The 15,844-nt window shown below is 37.1% G+C and overlaps 2 protein-coding genes and 1 long non-coding RNA gene across 4 annotated transcripts; 1 reads left to right on the top strand and 2 right to left on the bottom strand.

The window, feature by feature from the left end:
- Positions 1 to 1,326: 1,326 nt before the first annotated feature.
- On the bottom strand, positions 1,327 to 8,417 carry LOC149737087 (uncharacterized). 2 transcript variants are annotated; one of them, XM_089876286.1, is made up of 9 exons: positions 7,377 to 8,417; positions 5,841 to 6,042; positions 5,331 to 5,495; positions 3,969 to 4,092; positions 3,454 to 3,608; positions 3,033 to 3,254; positions 2,608 to 2,737; positions 2,146 to 2,245; positions 1,327 to 1,885 (listed from the first exon to the last, which is right to left on the bottom strand). In XM_089876286.1, the coding sequence occupies exons 1-9, from the start codon at positions 7,518 to 7,520 to the stop codon at positions 1,754 to 1,756; spliced, it is 1,374 nt and encodes a 457-aa protein (XP_089732412.1). In that variant the 5' UTR covers positions 7,521 to 8,417; the 3' UTR covers positions 1,327 to 1,753. The 2 variants fall into 2 exon arrangements, with proteins under 2 accessions (XP_089732412.1, XP_089732411.1); XM_089876285.1 differs by lacking the exon at positions 7,377 to 8,417 and having other exon boundaries at positions 5,841 to 7,360.
- LOC149737086 (uncharacterized) lies at positions 5,341 to 11,355 on the top strand. The gene is made up of 3 exons (XR_016384878.1): positions 5,341 to 5,477; positions 5,901 to 6,056; positions 11,221 to 11,355. It is a non-coding gene; the product is annotated as an uncharacterized LOC149737086 (long non-coding RNA).
- LOC149737085 (BOS complex subunit ncln-like) lies at positions 8,566 to 15,525 on the bottom strand. Its single transcript, XM_089876281.1, has 12 exons — positions 15,258 to 15,525; positions 14,788 to 14,969; positions 14,440 to 14,538; positions 13,996 to 14,217; positions 13,490 to 13,593; positions 12,933 to 13,164; positions 11,240 to 11,383; positions 10,633 to 10,749; positions 10,202 to 10,300; positions 9,911 to 10,008; positions 9,421 to 9,553; positions 8,566 to 9,117 (listed from the first exon to the last, which is right to left on the bottom strand). The coding sequence occupies exons 1-12, from the start codon at positions 15,421 to 15,423 to the stop codon at positions 9,052 to 9,054; spliced, it is 1,662 nt and encodes a 553-aa protein (XP_089732407.1). The 5' UTR covers positions 15,424 to 15,525; the 3' UTR covers positions 8,566 to 9,051.
- Positions 15,526 to 15,844: the final 319 nt, after the last annotated feature.

The following is a 15,844-nucleotide window of genomic DNA, read 5'->3' as shown; positions in this document are numbered from 1 at the left end:
ACGGAGCTCAAATTGAGTTATTTCTAGGCAACGTTTAGGAGCGTATTAATCGTACACTATATACGCTAATAAGAGACAGTTATTTATCCCTGCTTACAGCTATACTTCAGAAGTTACAACACTATAGGCTTACGTTTTGTCAAGTGTTTTTTTGTGAGAGCCAATTTGTACAACCCATTAGTGACCACTGGGTTGATGTAATGCGTGCTTTATGTTACATAAATATGGCTCAGGTACTGTACAACGATATATAGTATAGGTCAAAGGGGCTGAGATTTTAGGCTCAATAACAATTTTAACCAATAACATAATACATGCTTGCGCCACTACACTACCTATTTAACGATGTTACCTCAAAATAAAGGATATCGTATTGTTTTTAACGAGACTGTAAACAACAATAGTAGTTACTTTGTTTGAGGCAGCGCTTCCTCCGATTACGGGAACATGTTCGTTTACTTAGAGCAAATATTGACTTGTTTAGTGCGTGCTATAATCACGTGACGAAAACAGGGGCGTTGTATGGACAACAAGCTATGCACACCAACTTCTGATGTCGAATGAACAACAGCATAATTAGGGAAACAGCTTCTGGGGAATATGTTGGTCACGTAGGCGAAACAGATTTAAAAGTAACACAAAATTAAAAGCAATGGACACAAGTAATATTTGCCTATTAGGGAAACATTTTTTGTGCATTTGTTTCTTTTATGTTTTTTTTTTATGGTTTTAAATACGTATTCAATTCGCTTTGTTGGACTAAAATAAGGTGTACGAAATAGGACTCCCGTATATAACTTAGAAACTTGCCCGCCACGCAAGAATATATACACTCAGTGTCCATAGGCCCAGTGCTGTTTTGTATTGTTCAGCCTATTCTATGGTGGGCGAATACAATCAATATAGCGGTTTATGAAAGCAGGTGCATCATCAGTTTAGTCGATATTCAATATGGGATATCTTAATATGGATTTAATGCGACCATGGACCCACCGTGTTGAGATATTATACAATGCATATTTCGTTGGTAATTTTCTTTTAAAACACGTTCGATTATTTTGTTATACCCTGGGTGTATTTAATGTAATTGGTATGAGGGACATACTGTGGAGTGGGGAAAATGGGACGTGCCGTCATTCTAATTTCTCGCCCCATTTGATAGCAAAAAAAGAATATTTATAGAATTATATAAACAAATAGCCCACAACTCTAAAAAAGCGTTGCTAATTGTTTAAAATATGATGAGAAAATATTGGGATCTTATGTGCTAAAGGTGTCTTATCTCCTCCAATCCTACTAAAACACAAAAGTTTCTTAAAACACCAGTTCGCATTAAGTTAAATTTTATTAGATGACACAAAAAATTAAATTAAGTACAGAGAACTAACCGAAGCCTAATATAATTTGCACTAAAGCGCAGGCAGCCGCATATTCACGGTAGGTAAACCCAATACTGACTTAAACAAACAGATTGCGATGAATTTATACACGAGTGTTGTGAAATAACGTTACAGGTATAATGAAATCTCACTTGCGCAGTAAAAAGGTAACCATATAACAGTTGGGTCAAGTGCTACAAGTAACAAACAAAAATTATGTCCATCGAATAGTCAGAGATAATTGTGGTACTTCCAAGGATCTGTATTTTTTTCGTGTTTCGTACAGCACTTAATCCTGACTGTTTTTTCGTTACGAGAGTCGTCCAACTTTATAAGCACCAGATCAGTGCCAGATACGAAACTGATCATAGTTATTAGTAACGGAAATGCGTGATTGTGTGACTGCACGGCTTTCGTTTCTTTACAGTCTCCGATGTAAAATCAGGATGGATGACGAAATGGTTTTTGAATGGAGAGCGTACCGATTGAAAAAAGCTCACCTTGCACTGCCAAAATAAAGGTTTCGGTCAATTTATAACTCTGCGGAAAAATACTTAATCTGGCCTATACATACTAGACCTTTAAAAACAATATTTTTGTCCCTTTTTATATAGTGCTGGATGAATGGATGCATTGCGGTTAAGTGTCTTTTCCAAGGACAGACGCCCACAATGGTAGCGGTAGCGAGCCTCGAACCCACTAACTCTGGGCTGAAGGCTGACCACCGTACGTATATAAATTATCCAAATATGAACCATATCAATACCTGGTAGTCCTGAGCGCCAGTCGAATGTCGAGGCATATAAGTATGCATCGGAACCCTCGCGTACTTTCGATCTGTTTTCGATTGATGGAATTGACTTTGTCTGTAGAATGTAATTGCATCAGTAGAGACAAGCAACGTTTTCCAAACAGCCTAGACGCATGCGTAATGCGAGCCTCGACTTTTATACCCTATATGCAGTCATTATTGTATTGTCTATTCTATATGGATAACGTCCTACGGCGAAGCTGGCCTGGTACATCGGATTTAGGCCAGAGCTGGACCATTAATAAAAACACATCACTGTTCTAAAAGTACCTAAATCAGGTAAAGGACCAACTCTAGCCCACAGCCCAACACACAAGGCGTACTAAGCCGAATACTCTTAATGGCTATAGCAGAATAAAAAGCTATATATCCATTTACGTTTTAAGGACCACTGTTAATATGCAGTGTGTAACTCACTGTAGTTGGTTCATGTATCCATTCAAATGCCTCTCTTCTTCTGGAGATGGGTCGACTCTGGTGTCTTGACCTTTTAACCTGTAAATCCGTTGGTCACGTGGTGGGTGCTGGGTTGATGACGTAACTAAACCTGTGACGTAACGTTACTTTTTTTGGACCTTTAAATACAATATCGAAGATAAAATTCAAGAAAATTATTATTTTTTATTATTTTAGCTTTTACCTTTAAACTTGACCCTTGACTTATGACGTAAAACACGTGACTGTATTCGAATTTTAACGCGGTTTTGAGAATGCACACAAGTGATAACAGTTGTAGATAAAAACATCGTTTTTACATATATTACATTTAGATGCGGCCAGACATTAGGGAATGTGTTAAAGAATGAGACTAGACCTCATATATTATTAAGGTAATTCCATACCTCCCATTTTCTTGATTGGAGCCGAATGTACGTTTCGCTTCTTCCGTTTGCTGTAATCGGTTAATGATGGATACTGTTCATATGGCTGGTTGTATTCTGGTGACGGTACGTTGGCTTCAACGAATTGATCGGCGCCGTCTTGGTTGAAAGTGCATGGAGTGCTAGGTGAGTGGGTATTGTTTGGCCTGACTTGCGCAAGCATGTTGTAAATGACTTGTTTTTCTGTAAAATATGGGAATATTAGGCATTATAGTGAAGAATCCTCCGATACGCTACAGATAAGGCTAGTGGAAAGTGTTAGAGGTTGGTGGTTAGTTGTCAGGGTCTAGTCACTAGACTCCAGTGGTTAGTTAAAAAAAAACAAACAAAAGCGACAGAAAAAAACAAAAACAACATTAAATTTTATTAAAAGTGTACACACCATAGTTGCTTGCACCACTGGCCCATTTTTCCATCTTTGCAGTCATATCATCCGAATGTTTCTGCATGTTTCGTTTCGGTTGTTGAATGTAATGTGTGTATCCATTAACACCGGGTGGAGCTGAAGAGATTCGCTTATTTTTTGGTTTGCTTTGACTGTGGAGCAAAGTAGAAAAAGTGTTTGTGGATAATCAATGTTAGTTTTTGGATTATACATATCATCTCATGGTAATGCAGTATTTTCTGTGAATTTTAATTTGGACACGAATTTACATTTTTTTGATCAAAACTAACACTGTGTGTATCAGTAAGATTAAGGAACATTTTGAGATAAAAACTGGCTACCACCTAAAACAATATATATATACCCGTTATAATGGATTGGTAAACCAAAACTTAAAAGAATTATTGCAATAGTTTTTAACCCAAAGAGGCCAAAGCAAACTGTTTTACCATCCATGTATTTGACTCTTGATTTTCCAATGTACTTGTTTTGTAGCAAACGGGCAAACTTACCTAACCCAGTGGGGTTGTAAACGATTTGGCAAAGGAGAGGATGGCGCTTGCCAAGACCCTTTTTGTGGCTTGGTAACTTTAAGCTTCGAACTTTCCCGGATTTCCTCGTTTATTCTTACTGATCCTGTAAAAAAAGTAACATTTAGTGTTTGGGACAAAAATATCAAGTAACATTTAGTGTTTGGGACAAAAATATCAATGGGAATTTTGAATCTATTAGGTTTAATTTTGTTCAGCCTAAACCCTATGGCGCAAGTGCCCAACAGAAGAACCCTACCCACTCCTATGTCCTATGCAATAAATTGAATGAATGAATGAATGAATGTAACTTACTTTATCCTCGCGTGGCCGGAAAACGACAGTCGTTATAACACGGGTGTGCACCTCGCGCCAGCTTACGAGTTACCAAGTATGTTACTTTGTGGGTGATTATTTTTTTATTTATTTTTTTTCATTTTTATGTATGGCTGATAATTTGGACAACCCATTAGTGACCACTGGGTTGGAGCAATTGTCGTTAAGTGTCTTGCTCAAGGACACATACGTCCACAATGGTAGCAGCGACGAGCCTTGAACCCATTACCTCTGGGTTAGAGGCAGGCGCGCTAACCACTACGCCACGGCGCCGGACATTGTACTTAAATTGTACTTTGTAACGGTAGACTTGAGGTCCTACAGTACGGCATGCCATAGAACTTATGATTTAAGCCAAAGTTTGCCCATTTTGCTTTTTATAAATAGAATCCTGTTTAACTTTCTACCAATAAGCGGCCACAGCTTTTCCGGTGCCATTTTCTTTGCTGCTTCCACAACATGAGGTGACACTTGCGGCATTCCCCTCAGCAGTTTCCATCTCATCATTTCAGGGTGGGATTTTGGCTTCATTTTGGTCACCACTGCACTAACCTAACAGCTGGCAACACTGTAGTAACATTTTAAAAGATTTTTGTACCTGGTCAACACTGGATTCTGACTTTTCATAGTGCAATTTAGCCTTTGTCTCTTGCACACTATGCATGTTTAGACTTAATTCTTATAGACCTGAATCTCTGCTTTCGTCTTGCTTGGCTACTGTATCATTCACATTCACATTGAATAACCGGCTAATGATAAGCATAAGCACATTATATGAAAGGGTAGTGTACAATTACAGATTGCCCTTTGTGAGTGTGGCATACACAAGAGCACAATACAAATGGTTTGTATGGGCGTACAAAGGGGACACCCACTGAAGGTTACCTTCCTTTAAAGGTAGCTCACAAGTTCCAGAGTCCTACCTTTAAGTTACAACATAGAAACACAATACTTTTAATATCACTTGAATATCAAAAGAGGTCATGGAATATAATAAAGGGGACTCACTGTCTCTTTTGCTTTCCCCTTGTAAATAAAGAGGTGGCTGCCTCTCTGCCTTAATTGAGTTAGCAGGTTGGGCAGAACAACTTCTTCCAACTATGTTCAGAGGATAAGATGAAACGTTTAGTGTTTGATTGCAGGGGTAAAACTGAGGTGACTTTTTGTAGTTTGCTATGAGAAATATAACTTGATTAACAATTTTAAATAAACTGGATTCTCCTGAATTTATAAATAGATTTAATGGGTTTAAGCATAAAATAAAGATAAGTTTGAAATAAAATAGGATTAGGGTTCTAGATCAATTTTAGTACTTTAAACTTTCTAAGTGTTATTTTTTCTGGAATATTTTATTAGAGTGTTTTTGCTGTTAGTTTCTATGTCTTTGTTTTTTATTGAAGCAATATCCTTAAGTGTCTTGAACAAAGACGCATAGCCAAGCAGTGCCAAACACTTAACATACTATTTCTTGATTACATTGCAAGTGCTTAACCACTGAGCAGTGTTGCTTGGTATTACCTCCTGCAGTTAAAGGTGTATCTGGTGAATCTCTATATGACTGGTTGACACTAAATGCAGGTTGTGGGTTATAACTCCTGTCAGGCGGATTCTCTTCTGCTTTCACATACAAATTATCCACGTATCTTCGCACTGCTTTTCTTAAGTGAGTTTGAAATTGCAAGCCCTGGTCACTTATAGAAGGGTGAGGGTCAAGGAAATTCTGTAATAAAAAAGGTAAATAGAAACATTTGGTTATAGAAATAGATATATATGGTTCCTTTGTGTGGCCGAAGCAACTTCTTAAAACGTTGTGGTAAATGGTTTTAACACCCAGCCTGGAGCCATGTTGACATTTATACAACAAGCTTCTATTTCTATGTGGGTAAGGCCCTGCAATGTTGTATGCCATGGGTTCATCTTAGGAGTTGGCCCATTACCCCAATGCAGAGTGATACAGGCCATTAGTGACCATTGAGTTGGAGCAACGTCCGCATACACTGTAAACCATATCAGTATCAAGCATTGAACCTGGTATCTTTCAGCCTAACCACTTAGTTACCAGATCTTTCCTAAAAGTTTGTAAACTATATCATTATATGCAGCTTCCTTCTATCTCAAATGCCTTTTTAAAAATTCCATACAACTATTTATTTTATTGCCTAACTCATTAAAATAGACCTAAATTTTTATTCCAAAAAAATGTCTTTAAAAACAATCAAAACATATCAAGCCTGGTAGCAATCTGGGCGATATATACTTTGGAGTCAAATTAATGATGAAACATCTTGGAAAACACGTTGAAACGTAAACATTTTTTTTTCTATTATAGGAAAACCAGGTTCGTTTAGGTCAAATCGCCTTTTTTATCATTTGTTTACAGTAAACATGGTGTCATAATGTGCGGCTATGTATGTCATATCTGGTTACTAAAGACCCACATATCCATGGTAACTTGTGTTCGATACATTGCCCGTATTTAAAGCCACTGTTGACACTAAACTTTGTGTACATGGCTGTGTAAAAGTAAGACCTATCATATTGCCCTGGAAAAACTATTTAGAGAATTTAGATGACTTAACATGATCTTATTGTCTTATCGTTAAACAAAAGAACAAATAAAAACATAAACCAAAAATCTTGCATCATTATTAAAAAAACAATATTGCGCGCACCGATTGAGTGATTTAACTTAACATTAATTCGGTTATTAAATAAGCATAAATAAGTTCCTGGCATAATGAAACTTTTAAACTTTCTATAACGCAGGTATAATAAGATGCATGTTTCTATAAACAAATCTAACTTTTACATGTTGTCTCTCACGATGCCATCCTGGGTTGGAAACCACTAGGGTAAGGTAACACATCTCGTCTGCGGCTAAGTGGTTAACACGCCTGCCTATAACTCGATGTCGATGATACCAGATTCAAGGCCCACTGCTGGTACCATTGTGGGCATATATGTCATTAGGTGAGACACTTAACAGCAATTGCTTTAACCCAGTGGTCAGTACTGGGTTGTCCAAATTATCAGACATAAAAATCCGCATCTTACCTTGGGTGGGTGTGGTCTATTTATTCTATATCCAGAATTATGAATTGGTCTTGCGCAATCAACGGACAGCCTTTTCTTATAATCATTATAATATACGGACACTCCTGTTCTCTTGTCTTCTGGTACAGAACGATCGATTCTCATTTTGTAAACACCTAATAAAACACTGCAGCAAAGTACATGCCTATGTTAAAAAAAACAGATACATTACTGAATTTTAGTGGAATATCTCAGTTAAACATATTCTGCTGTTTTTACCAGGAATAATATTTCTTCTTAGAACTTGTAAACAATTGTACCTTGTCTGTTACTACTATGTCCATTTCTTCCCAAAACTGATCATCTACTGTAAAACGATCATTTATCGAATCACAACACTTTATTGCTAAATTCTATTGTCTTGTACCTCACTTTTTTTGCTGCCATAACAATTCCACCTTGTCAAGTACAGACTTCAGATGTTGCTATAAATATCAAGACTACTTTGTTGATTTGGAGGAATGACAACGACTTATACATCAGCTCTCTCTTTTGTCCTCAAATCATTTTCAAGCAGACAATACAATTGGAAACAAGAAGCCACCAGTCTCCATTGTCAGCTGCCTATTATACTACACTGGGTTGGAAATGGTTCAGAGAAATTCAACACAAACGGAAAATGATACGAAAAATTATACATTTCGTCAATGTATCAATTATACATTCTATTGACGGCTTGATTTTAAAACTTATGCGGATTTCTGGCTGTGGCACAAGACATACTGTAGAATCAGTTACTGTTTCAATTAAACACCCTTTATTTCTGCTTAAATTAGAAACTCTTGAGCATTTCTGGCTGAGGCACAAGACTAAGTTAAGAGCTTGCCCTTTAAAGTACAGCCGGCACTTCAAAGGGGCAAGTGCACTCTTCTAACGGAATACACAAAGCTTACTATCCACATTTACACAACGCCAAGTAATTAGGCATTGTGACAAAGTACGCAAGTAAAAGTAGGCTGTGCTATTGAGGTGTTTAAACACACTGATGGTTGTTATGTGGATTATATAGGTGGCTGATAAACAGAGCTAAACCTTGGATTCCTAACCCAATGTTGACATTGTTAATCCTATGTATTATTTGACCATTGTGTGTGGGATTATAGCTTGAAGGGTAATGTATATATAGCAGGTGTGGTCTGAATATAAGAGATTGGGTCTTAACATTCGTTTATTGGTAGTGAGAGTATTGCTTGCAATTAAGAAAAATTGGGTTACACGTTAGATTTCAATCTGAATTGTTTAATTAAATAACATATTGAATAAAAATTCGCAACAAATTACTGCTTATTGTACGCCATGGTTGGTATAGGAGGAAAACAGAAACTTAACCATCTACAATACCCCTATTGTGCATAGACGGTAAAATTTGAAACAACCTAACAAATTAGCACAAAGAGACAGTGAGTTGTTGAACATATGCACAGTTGGTCAGACTTTGTTTGGCGTTTTGTGCACAAAGCAGACTCTAAAACAATTTTTGTTGCAAAATGGACGAAACATTTCAAACGCATGCACAAACATAGATACAAAACTGATGTTTAAATTGTTTTTTTTGGACTAGGCTGCAGAAAACTACAACTTAGCTCAATGGTGTAAAGTCTTGGCTGTCATTTGTATCTTACTCAGATAACTAAGCTCAGTGAACCTTTATCTTTTGAAAAGCTCCTACCTTTTTCACCATGGAAAGAAAGAGGTTGAATTTCTGTGAAAATATTGATATATATTTTAACATCGTTTTATATATTGATATCAATTGATTCTTATACAAACATATGGGATTTCTGATTTCAGCAGCTTTACGAAATGAAATTTTTGAAGATTCCAATTTTTAATAAAAAAATCTAAAACATTTGCTTTAACAGCACCCTGAAAAACTCTTATGAATAATCTCCCGTTAAATACTTGCTTCGGGAAAATTAAATATACCAGCTGAAGATGTTGTAACACAGAAGACTGCCTAAACTGGTAAAAATAATCACAAAACAGTTTTTTTTATAATACTCACCATCACGAAGAAGTAAATTGTTGTAATGTAACCAGCAACGAGGACCGTCACATAGAGATCAAATACAGCGGATCGTACAATGGAAGCACTCATCTGGAACGATAATCCATCGTAGAACATGAACTCGGGATCTCTGAAAAAATAACTATCTTTAAGAAACAGAGTCCTTGGCCCATTGAGAATGGTAATTGTTACTTGCTAGTAGCAGCAGTTCTAAAACTGTTTTTTGCAAGGCCTTAAGAAACCTTTGCTGGACTTATTGCAGACCAGTAACACAGGAATTTCCGAACAAGGTTTATTACCGAAGTTGTATATATTCATATTGGTACAATAAAAAACAGGCAGCATGCGAAGACTTTGAGAACTAAGTGATATACCAGGGTGTCATATCACAGTTTAAAAACCACGGACTTATAAGTATTTCTTTTTTCAGTCTCTGCCAATTAGGAATAACAAAAAAGTTTAGAAATGATAAATTCAATATCAATACCTTTTGTCTGCCTTGAAAGCAACCTTTTGCACACCCCTCACATGATTGCTTAGCTCTGTAGCTAACGCAGTGACCACGGCATGATCCTCTCCCATTACCTGGTGTAGAGGAACCAACGTTAATTTCAAACTTAACAAGTCGCCCAGAGGAATTTCCGTGTGGGCAACTTTCACCCATTGTTGATCTTTTTTACTCTTTTTTTAAAAGAATTTTAGGAGTGAGCAGCATTAAAACATTAAGCTATTGCAGATCTGAATATAAACTTCCGGCAAATTTGTTCTGCCAAAATACCTGAGCTGGCCTAGCTTGTGATGACAGGAATTCAAGCCATGATTGAACTTTGTCACGTTGCACGGATAAGTCTCCAGTCATCAGATCAAATGTGTCATTCTGCCAATAAAAAAAACTATTTGGAAAATGCAGCACCAGCATATCAAAGTTTGTCTCAACTTGAAACATTCTGAATTGTTTTAAAAAACTACGGGATTTTGGTACCAAAAGTGGTTAAAATTCATAATTTTTAGGTAATTTAGATTAAAGTAATATTAATAGCTGCTAATTCGCTTCATAACAACCCGTGTTAAATATAACTTGCATGCGGTATTTCTGGTGTGTTGATTCACCAATTTATTAATAATAATAAGTTCCCATATTTATGTAATTTGGATCGAATATTAATATCTCCTACTTTATAACAACCAGTGTTAAATATAATAACTCACATGCGAGATGTTGTATAACTGCCGTATCAGGGAATCTGTAATAATTCCAATATTTCGAACCAGATTGTCAACTGAAACTTGATCCTTGGTATCCAGAATGGAGCGTCTTGCAGGGTCCTGTACAACATAATACATATTACATGATAATTATTCTGTTACTTCTGCTACCAGGCATAATGTAAACAATCTTTTATAAGCTTATCTGGTATAAAACATGTGTATTTTTGACGTTTTATTAAGAAATGTGAATTTTTCATGGATGGCAGACAAAACGTTGGAATACACATTGTTTTTTTTTACGCCAAATGATATACTAAAAAATTATTTACCATGACACAGCCAACCTTTCTGTAGTTATGTATGTAATATGTATAGCAGTGCTCTTCAATCTTTTTTGGGTTGGTGAACCCCTAAAGTTGTTGTGACGAACTCATGCACCCCTGATTACTTTAAGTTTAACGTAAAACTAATGACGTTTCTCGATTCCCAGTTATGCAAATATAGAATTTATATAAAAAACTGTAGGAAAGTGGCTATGTTGCACCCGCTTAAAGAGCACTGATGTATAGAACTACTTTTTATTTCCAGACACCAGATTAATACTCACTGTATGCTCAGCAAGAGATGACAAAGTTGCCGCATGTAATCTACGTATGGAGAATCTTTCATGTTCCCATGACAACGAGTCTGATGATAATCGGATCTTCTTATGAACCATCGACATTTCATAATCAGGGTGGCTTTCAACTGCCTGTATAAAACAGTATATAGTAGGTTAGGAGCATAGGCGCCGAGTTTTGAAATGTAGTGCAGAGGCGGAGCCTATTATGACGTAACACAATCGTGACGTCATAACACTTCGGCGTTTCATTGACGTTATTTTACGCTTGCTCAACGCTGGACGTTAGTGTTACGCGTTGATCCTTTCCCCGTGCGTATTTGCAAGATTGACCGATATATAAATCGTTCGTTCGAGGCGACGTGCTTTCTACTTGACCTTTACGTGCGTCATAGTTTAACGTCCATGTGCGTCGTAGTTTAACGTCCACGTGCGTCGTAGTTTAACGTCCACGTGCGTCGTAGTTTAGCCTTTTCGCGCGTCGTCGTACAAAGGCAAAGCAACACATTCAATGTTAGCTACTTGGAAAATGAAGAACAACCAACGGGCTAAACAGACGATATTATCCTACTCTAAAGTTTCTAAACAATGTAGGCGGTAATAAACAACCTAAATATGTTCCACAAGACACAAGTAGCACTGCTGTATATTTACGATGTTTTCCTCAGCCAAGCAGCATAGTTATTACGAAATAGTAGGGATTCACACGTGGATTCATTGCATCATAATAGCGATTGTTTGACCAGGTAATTAATTACGAGATAATAGTAATTCACACGTTGATTGTGTCCGTCATAATAGCGATTGTCCCCTTGATTATTTAGCCAGCGGGAGCTTGAAAACAGGTTTGAAGTTGAACGTTTGCGATCAAGTAAAGAATTGTTCCATCTACAATGAATACTTTCATCTACAATGAATATTAATCTAACTACCTTTATCATTTAACAATGATAGATCAACAACGTTTGTTTGAACCTGGTTTAAACTAACGTTACTAACCTGTTCCAAGCATGATTACCGCATGTTCAAAGTGACGATTGTGACGTAAATAAGACAATTACGCATACGTAACAGCTATATAACAGATTCTGCACATGCGGTCAACGCATGACCAAGTACCATGCGGTCAACGCATGCCTAAATATCCGTTCTCTTATTGTCACGTCGTTAAATTTGATTTTCTTTACCGCAATGGTATATTTTTATGAGAACAATACGAAAATATTAATAAATTTAGTAAAAATACATATTTTTTTTTAATTCGTGTACGGAGGCCGCATCCGTGCTATTATTTCGTACGTAGGCGCCGCCTCCGCGCCTACGCGTACTCGGCGCCTATGGTTAGGAGAAGACGTTTCACCTTTAGCATGTATCCAAATATTCTGATTGTGTCTTAACAATTAACATTGGTCTTTGGGAGTTGTGAGGATACAGTTTTTATAATTCTTGGACTGTTCTTTGTTTACTCTTAATTGTGAATTTGGCTGATCATGGTACTACCACTACTTTATTTTGTTTATTTTATGACATTTTGTGTGTAATAGTAAATCGTTTAGGCAATTGTATCATACAAATTGTATGGGTACTCATAAGTTCCCTATTTTTTCAGGGTATGCATGCATACCTTGCATACCCATGTTAGGTGCCTATGCTTCAAATATCACATCCACACCAATCTCACCTTCTCCATATAAGAATACATAGAATGAGCAACACTGTTGCTGGATGGTGGTTTTGACACATGCATCTGCAGTGACTTTGAATCTTCACTACCAAGAGCTTCCATGCAGAGGACAAGCTTGGTGTTGCTCAATGAAGAAGAGCCTGTTGTGTCTGCAGCATCTTCAATCCACTTCCTGGATCCTTGGTAGTTGAATTTCCCACCTCCAGATAGAAGGAAGAGGACATTGTATCTTGGGATAGGAAGAGTGGTAATTATGGGATTTATGAATATTTCTGGGCCATTTTATATACAAGGAGCTTATGCTTGGAGTGACTTGCTTTTAAAACCAGTATAACATTATGTGTTTTAGCCTAGCAAAAAATGTTTTTAGTCCCTGCTGCCAATGCATTTACAAACAGGGAAGGCCAATAAGGTTAAGACTATAGTTGACCTATTTTTCCAACACATAAATAAAATATTACTGGCCCATCTTTAATCTGTTTGCAACTTTAATAATAATAGGTACTAGTTAACGAAAAATGTTCTAACACACAGAACTCCTATACAACACAAACCTTGGATGGGTTCTTGAGTTTGAATAAAGTTTTCCAAGTATACGAGCAATCTCCAACATTGCTACCGCTCCTGTTGAACCGGAGTTTGCACCAGTAGATAACATCTAATATGAAGAAGTCATGATTGAGGGTTAACTTTTAGGTTCTATTCTATGTGGCAATGTGGGTGAGGTCCCCCAGGGATGTCCTACGATTTAGGCCAGGATTGGCCTATTACCCCAAGAATATTTTAGGTTATCTTTAGTGTATTTCAAGTAACTCTAAGGTTGTATAGGAAAGCTGTACTGTGTATTCAGTGTATAAACATGGATTTTCTGGCTGGTTACAATACAAACATAACAGCTTAAATAAAAAAGGCACAAACAGAAAAGACAGTGGCTTAACTAGGATTGTAACTTAATGAACTAAAATGTACAAACTAAATACTTGGTTGCACATTTTAAAACAGCAGGAGGCTGGTAGTTCATTTAGTTTTAATAGATTGTTTATAACGATATGATACTTACAGGAGCAACTCCAAATGAATCATAATGCGCTACTAGGACAATAGCAGGTAGCTGGTCTTCTACACCAAGTCCATGTAACACTCCCTGTATGTTTACCAACTTCTGGTCTGGTAAAGCTTTGTTCTGTGGACTCACAGTAACAAGCTGATAACCCACAGACGTAGCAGAGTCCACGACTGCCTGCAATGCTGATCCAGATTCTTGTTTGGTTGAATGAGAGACCTATTAATGTAAAACTTGCTGTTACAGTTAGTCAACTAATTTTGGAACCTGTGTATAACAGCAGGGCAGTTGTACACATGCTAGATTGAAAAGAATGGCCAAATCTGCTGTCTTTTTTTACCTGTTGAGAAATTGCCATACTCTGCATACACTCTGGACATATTTTCCATGAAATATACAAATAAACACTTTAATATAATACACAAATATGAAGCCACATACCCGGCTGTACACATCTTTCAAATCTTCGTTCTCATAAGCAAAGTAGACAGGTATGTTGGACTCGAGAGCCAATAGCTCTGCTTCAAATGAAATGAACCTCTGTAAAAAAAGATTACAATAATTAAAGTTGGTATACAAAGAAAAGTCGTGGGTGTTGGGATAATGGGCCAATTCTGGCCTAAACACAAGAACCACCCACAAAGTTAAATACAAGGTAAGCGGACACAACGTGTATGAAACGCAACATCGCGTTGTAACAACTGCTGTAGCCGCGCCATAAGTTACATAGATAAATAAGTTACGTATCCCACTTTCATTCACTCATTCAAAGAATGCAACACCACCCACCTGTACCTCCTCCTTGGACATATTACTTTGCAGCAATATTACAACGGAGCTTGGACCTCGGTCCAGGACTTCAAGGTATTTTCCATGAGCTACTTCATCAGCTCGAAGTAAAACACATTTTCGTGCAATTGATGAGGAGTCAATGGTTCTTGCTTCGGCACTGATCGCTGCACTCTTGCAACCTGTTATTGTGTTTCAGGTTAGAGTGATTAAAAGAATGACTGTGGTGGCGCAATGACAGTCTTTATAACAGGGGTGTCTGTTTCATACACTCAACACCCTTCTTTAATAATGGTGTACGTAATTTAGTGGCAAAATTATTCAGACAACCTCGAAGGATCAGAAAACCAGTGTTATAACTTAAGGATAAATAAGATTTTTATTTTATAACTGTAACCAAAGAAACGTATATAAATGTGACAAATGTCCATGTGAAATGTTATGCCCTAATAATTAGATACATTGCATACCATAGGAATTTCCTTGTAAATCATATTGTTGCATTCTATAGACGGTAAATTCATGAGCGGCATCCACGACGGCAATTGGAGAAATTATCAAAACCATTGCTGGCACGACGGCAAGCAAAACGAGTGGAAAACCACTACGAATAGCTTCAAACGCCTCTTCGAGCATTTCTGTTTTATATTTAAATTAATCTGGCAAACCTAAAAGTCCTATTTTTCTGAATGAACCGGCGGAAATAGACGTTATTCTTTTACAAGTTTATGGATACACGAATTGCTTGTAACATTACGCTTGCTCTGATATTACCATGCGTCCTTTTCGCTTATTACTCCCCACTAAACGCGGGTCTCCAGTGGTTAGAATTTGAGTTTTTGTGTCTCGGATAGCAATTTTTACATTAAATTAAAGAATATTAAGCGAAATATGTGCAAAACCAATCTGCTATATCTCTAGTGGGCCGTGGTCTAGGTCTAGAGTATGTTTCGACAGGATATTTTTAAACGGCGAATCACGTGTTATAACTTCGGAATAAAAGTTGCTATCCTATGTTACCCTGGTGTTCGTCAAAAGGTTAATTTAGCAGATTTTT

Source organism: Ciona robusta, chromosome 4 (genome assembly GCF_009617815.1).
Source record: "Ciona robusta chromosome 4, ASM961781v2".
In the NCBI taxonomy this organism is placed as follows: Eukaryota; Metazoa; Chordata; class Ascidiacea; order Phlebobranchia; family Cionidae; genus Ciona; species Ciona robusta.
The sequence above is the reverse complement of the archived record's forward strand: the minus strand, read 5'-3'. Positions and strand labels throughout refer to the sequence as shown.

Coding starts and splice junctions, on each gene's coding strand:
- LOC149737087 (XM_089876285.1), bottom strand. CDS start 6,231: ATGGCATACAACATTGCAGGGCCTTACCCACATAGAAATAGAAGCTTG. Junction 4,093..5,330: donor AGGGGAAAGCAAAAGAGACA/GTGAGTCCCCTT, acceptor CTTTTTTTACAG/GATCAGTAAGAATAAACGAG. Junction 2,738..3,032: donor TCCAATCAAGAAAATGGGAG/GTATGGAATTAC, acceptor GTTACGTCACAG/GTTTAGTTACGTCATCAACC.
- LOC149737085 (XM_089876281.1), bottom strand. CDS start 15,423: ATGCTCGAAGAGGCGTTTGAAGCTATTCGTAGTGGTTTTCCACTCGTT. Junction 14,218..14,439: donor TGAAAGATGTGTACAGCCGG/GTATGTGGCTTC, acceptor TTACATTAATAG/GTCTCTCATTCAACCAAACA. Junction 13,165..13,489: donor AACTCAAGAACCCATCCAAG/GTTTGTGTTGTA, acceptor TCCTATCCCAAG/ATACAATGTCCTCTTCCTTC.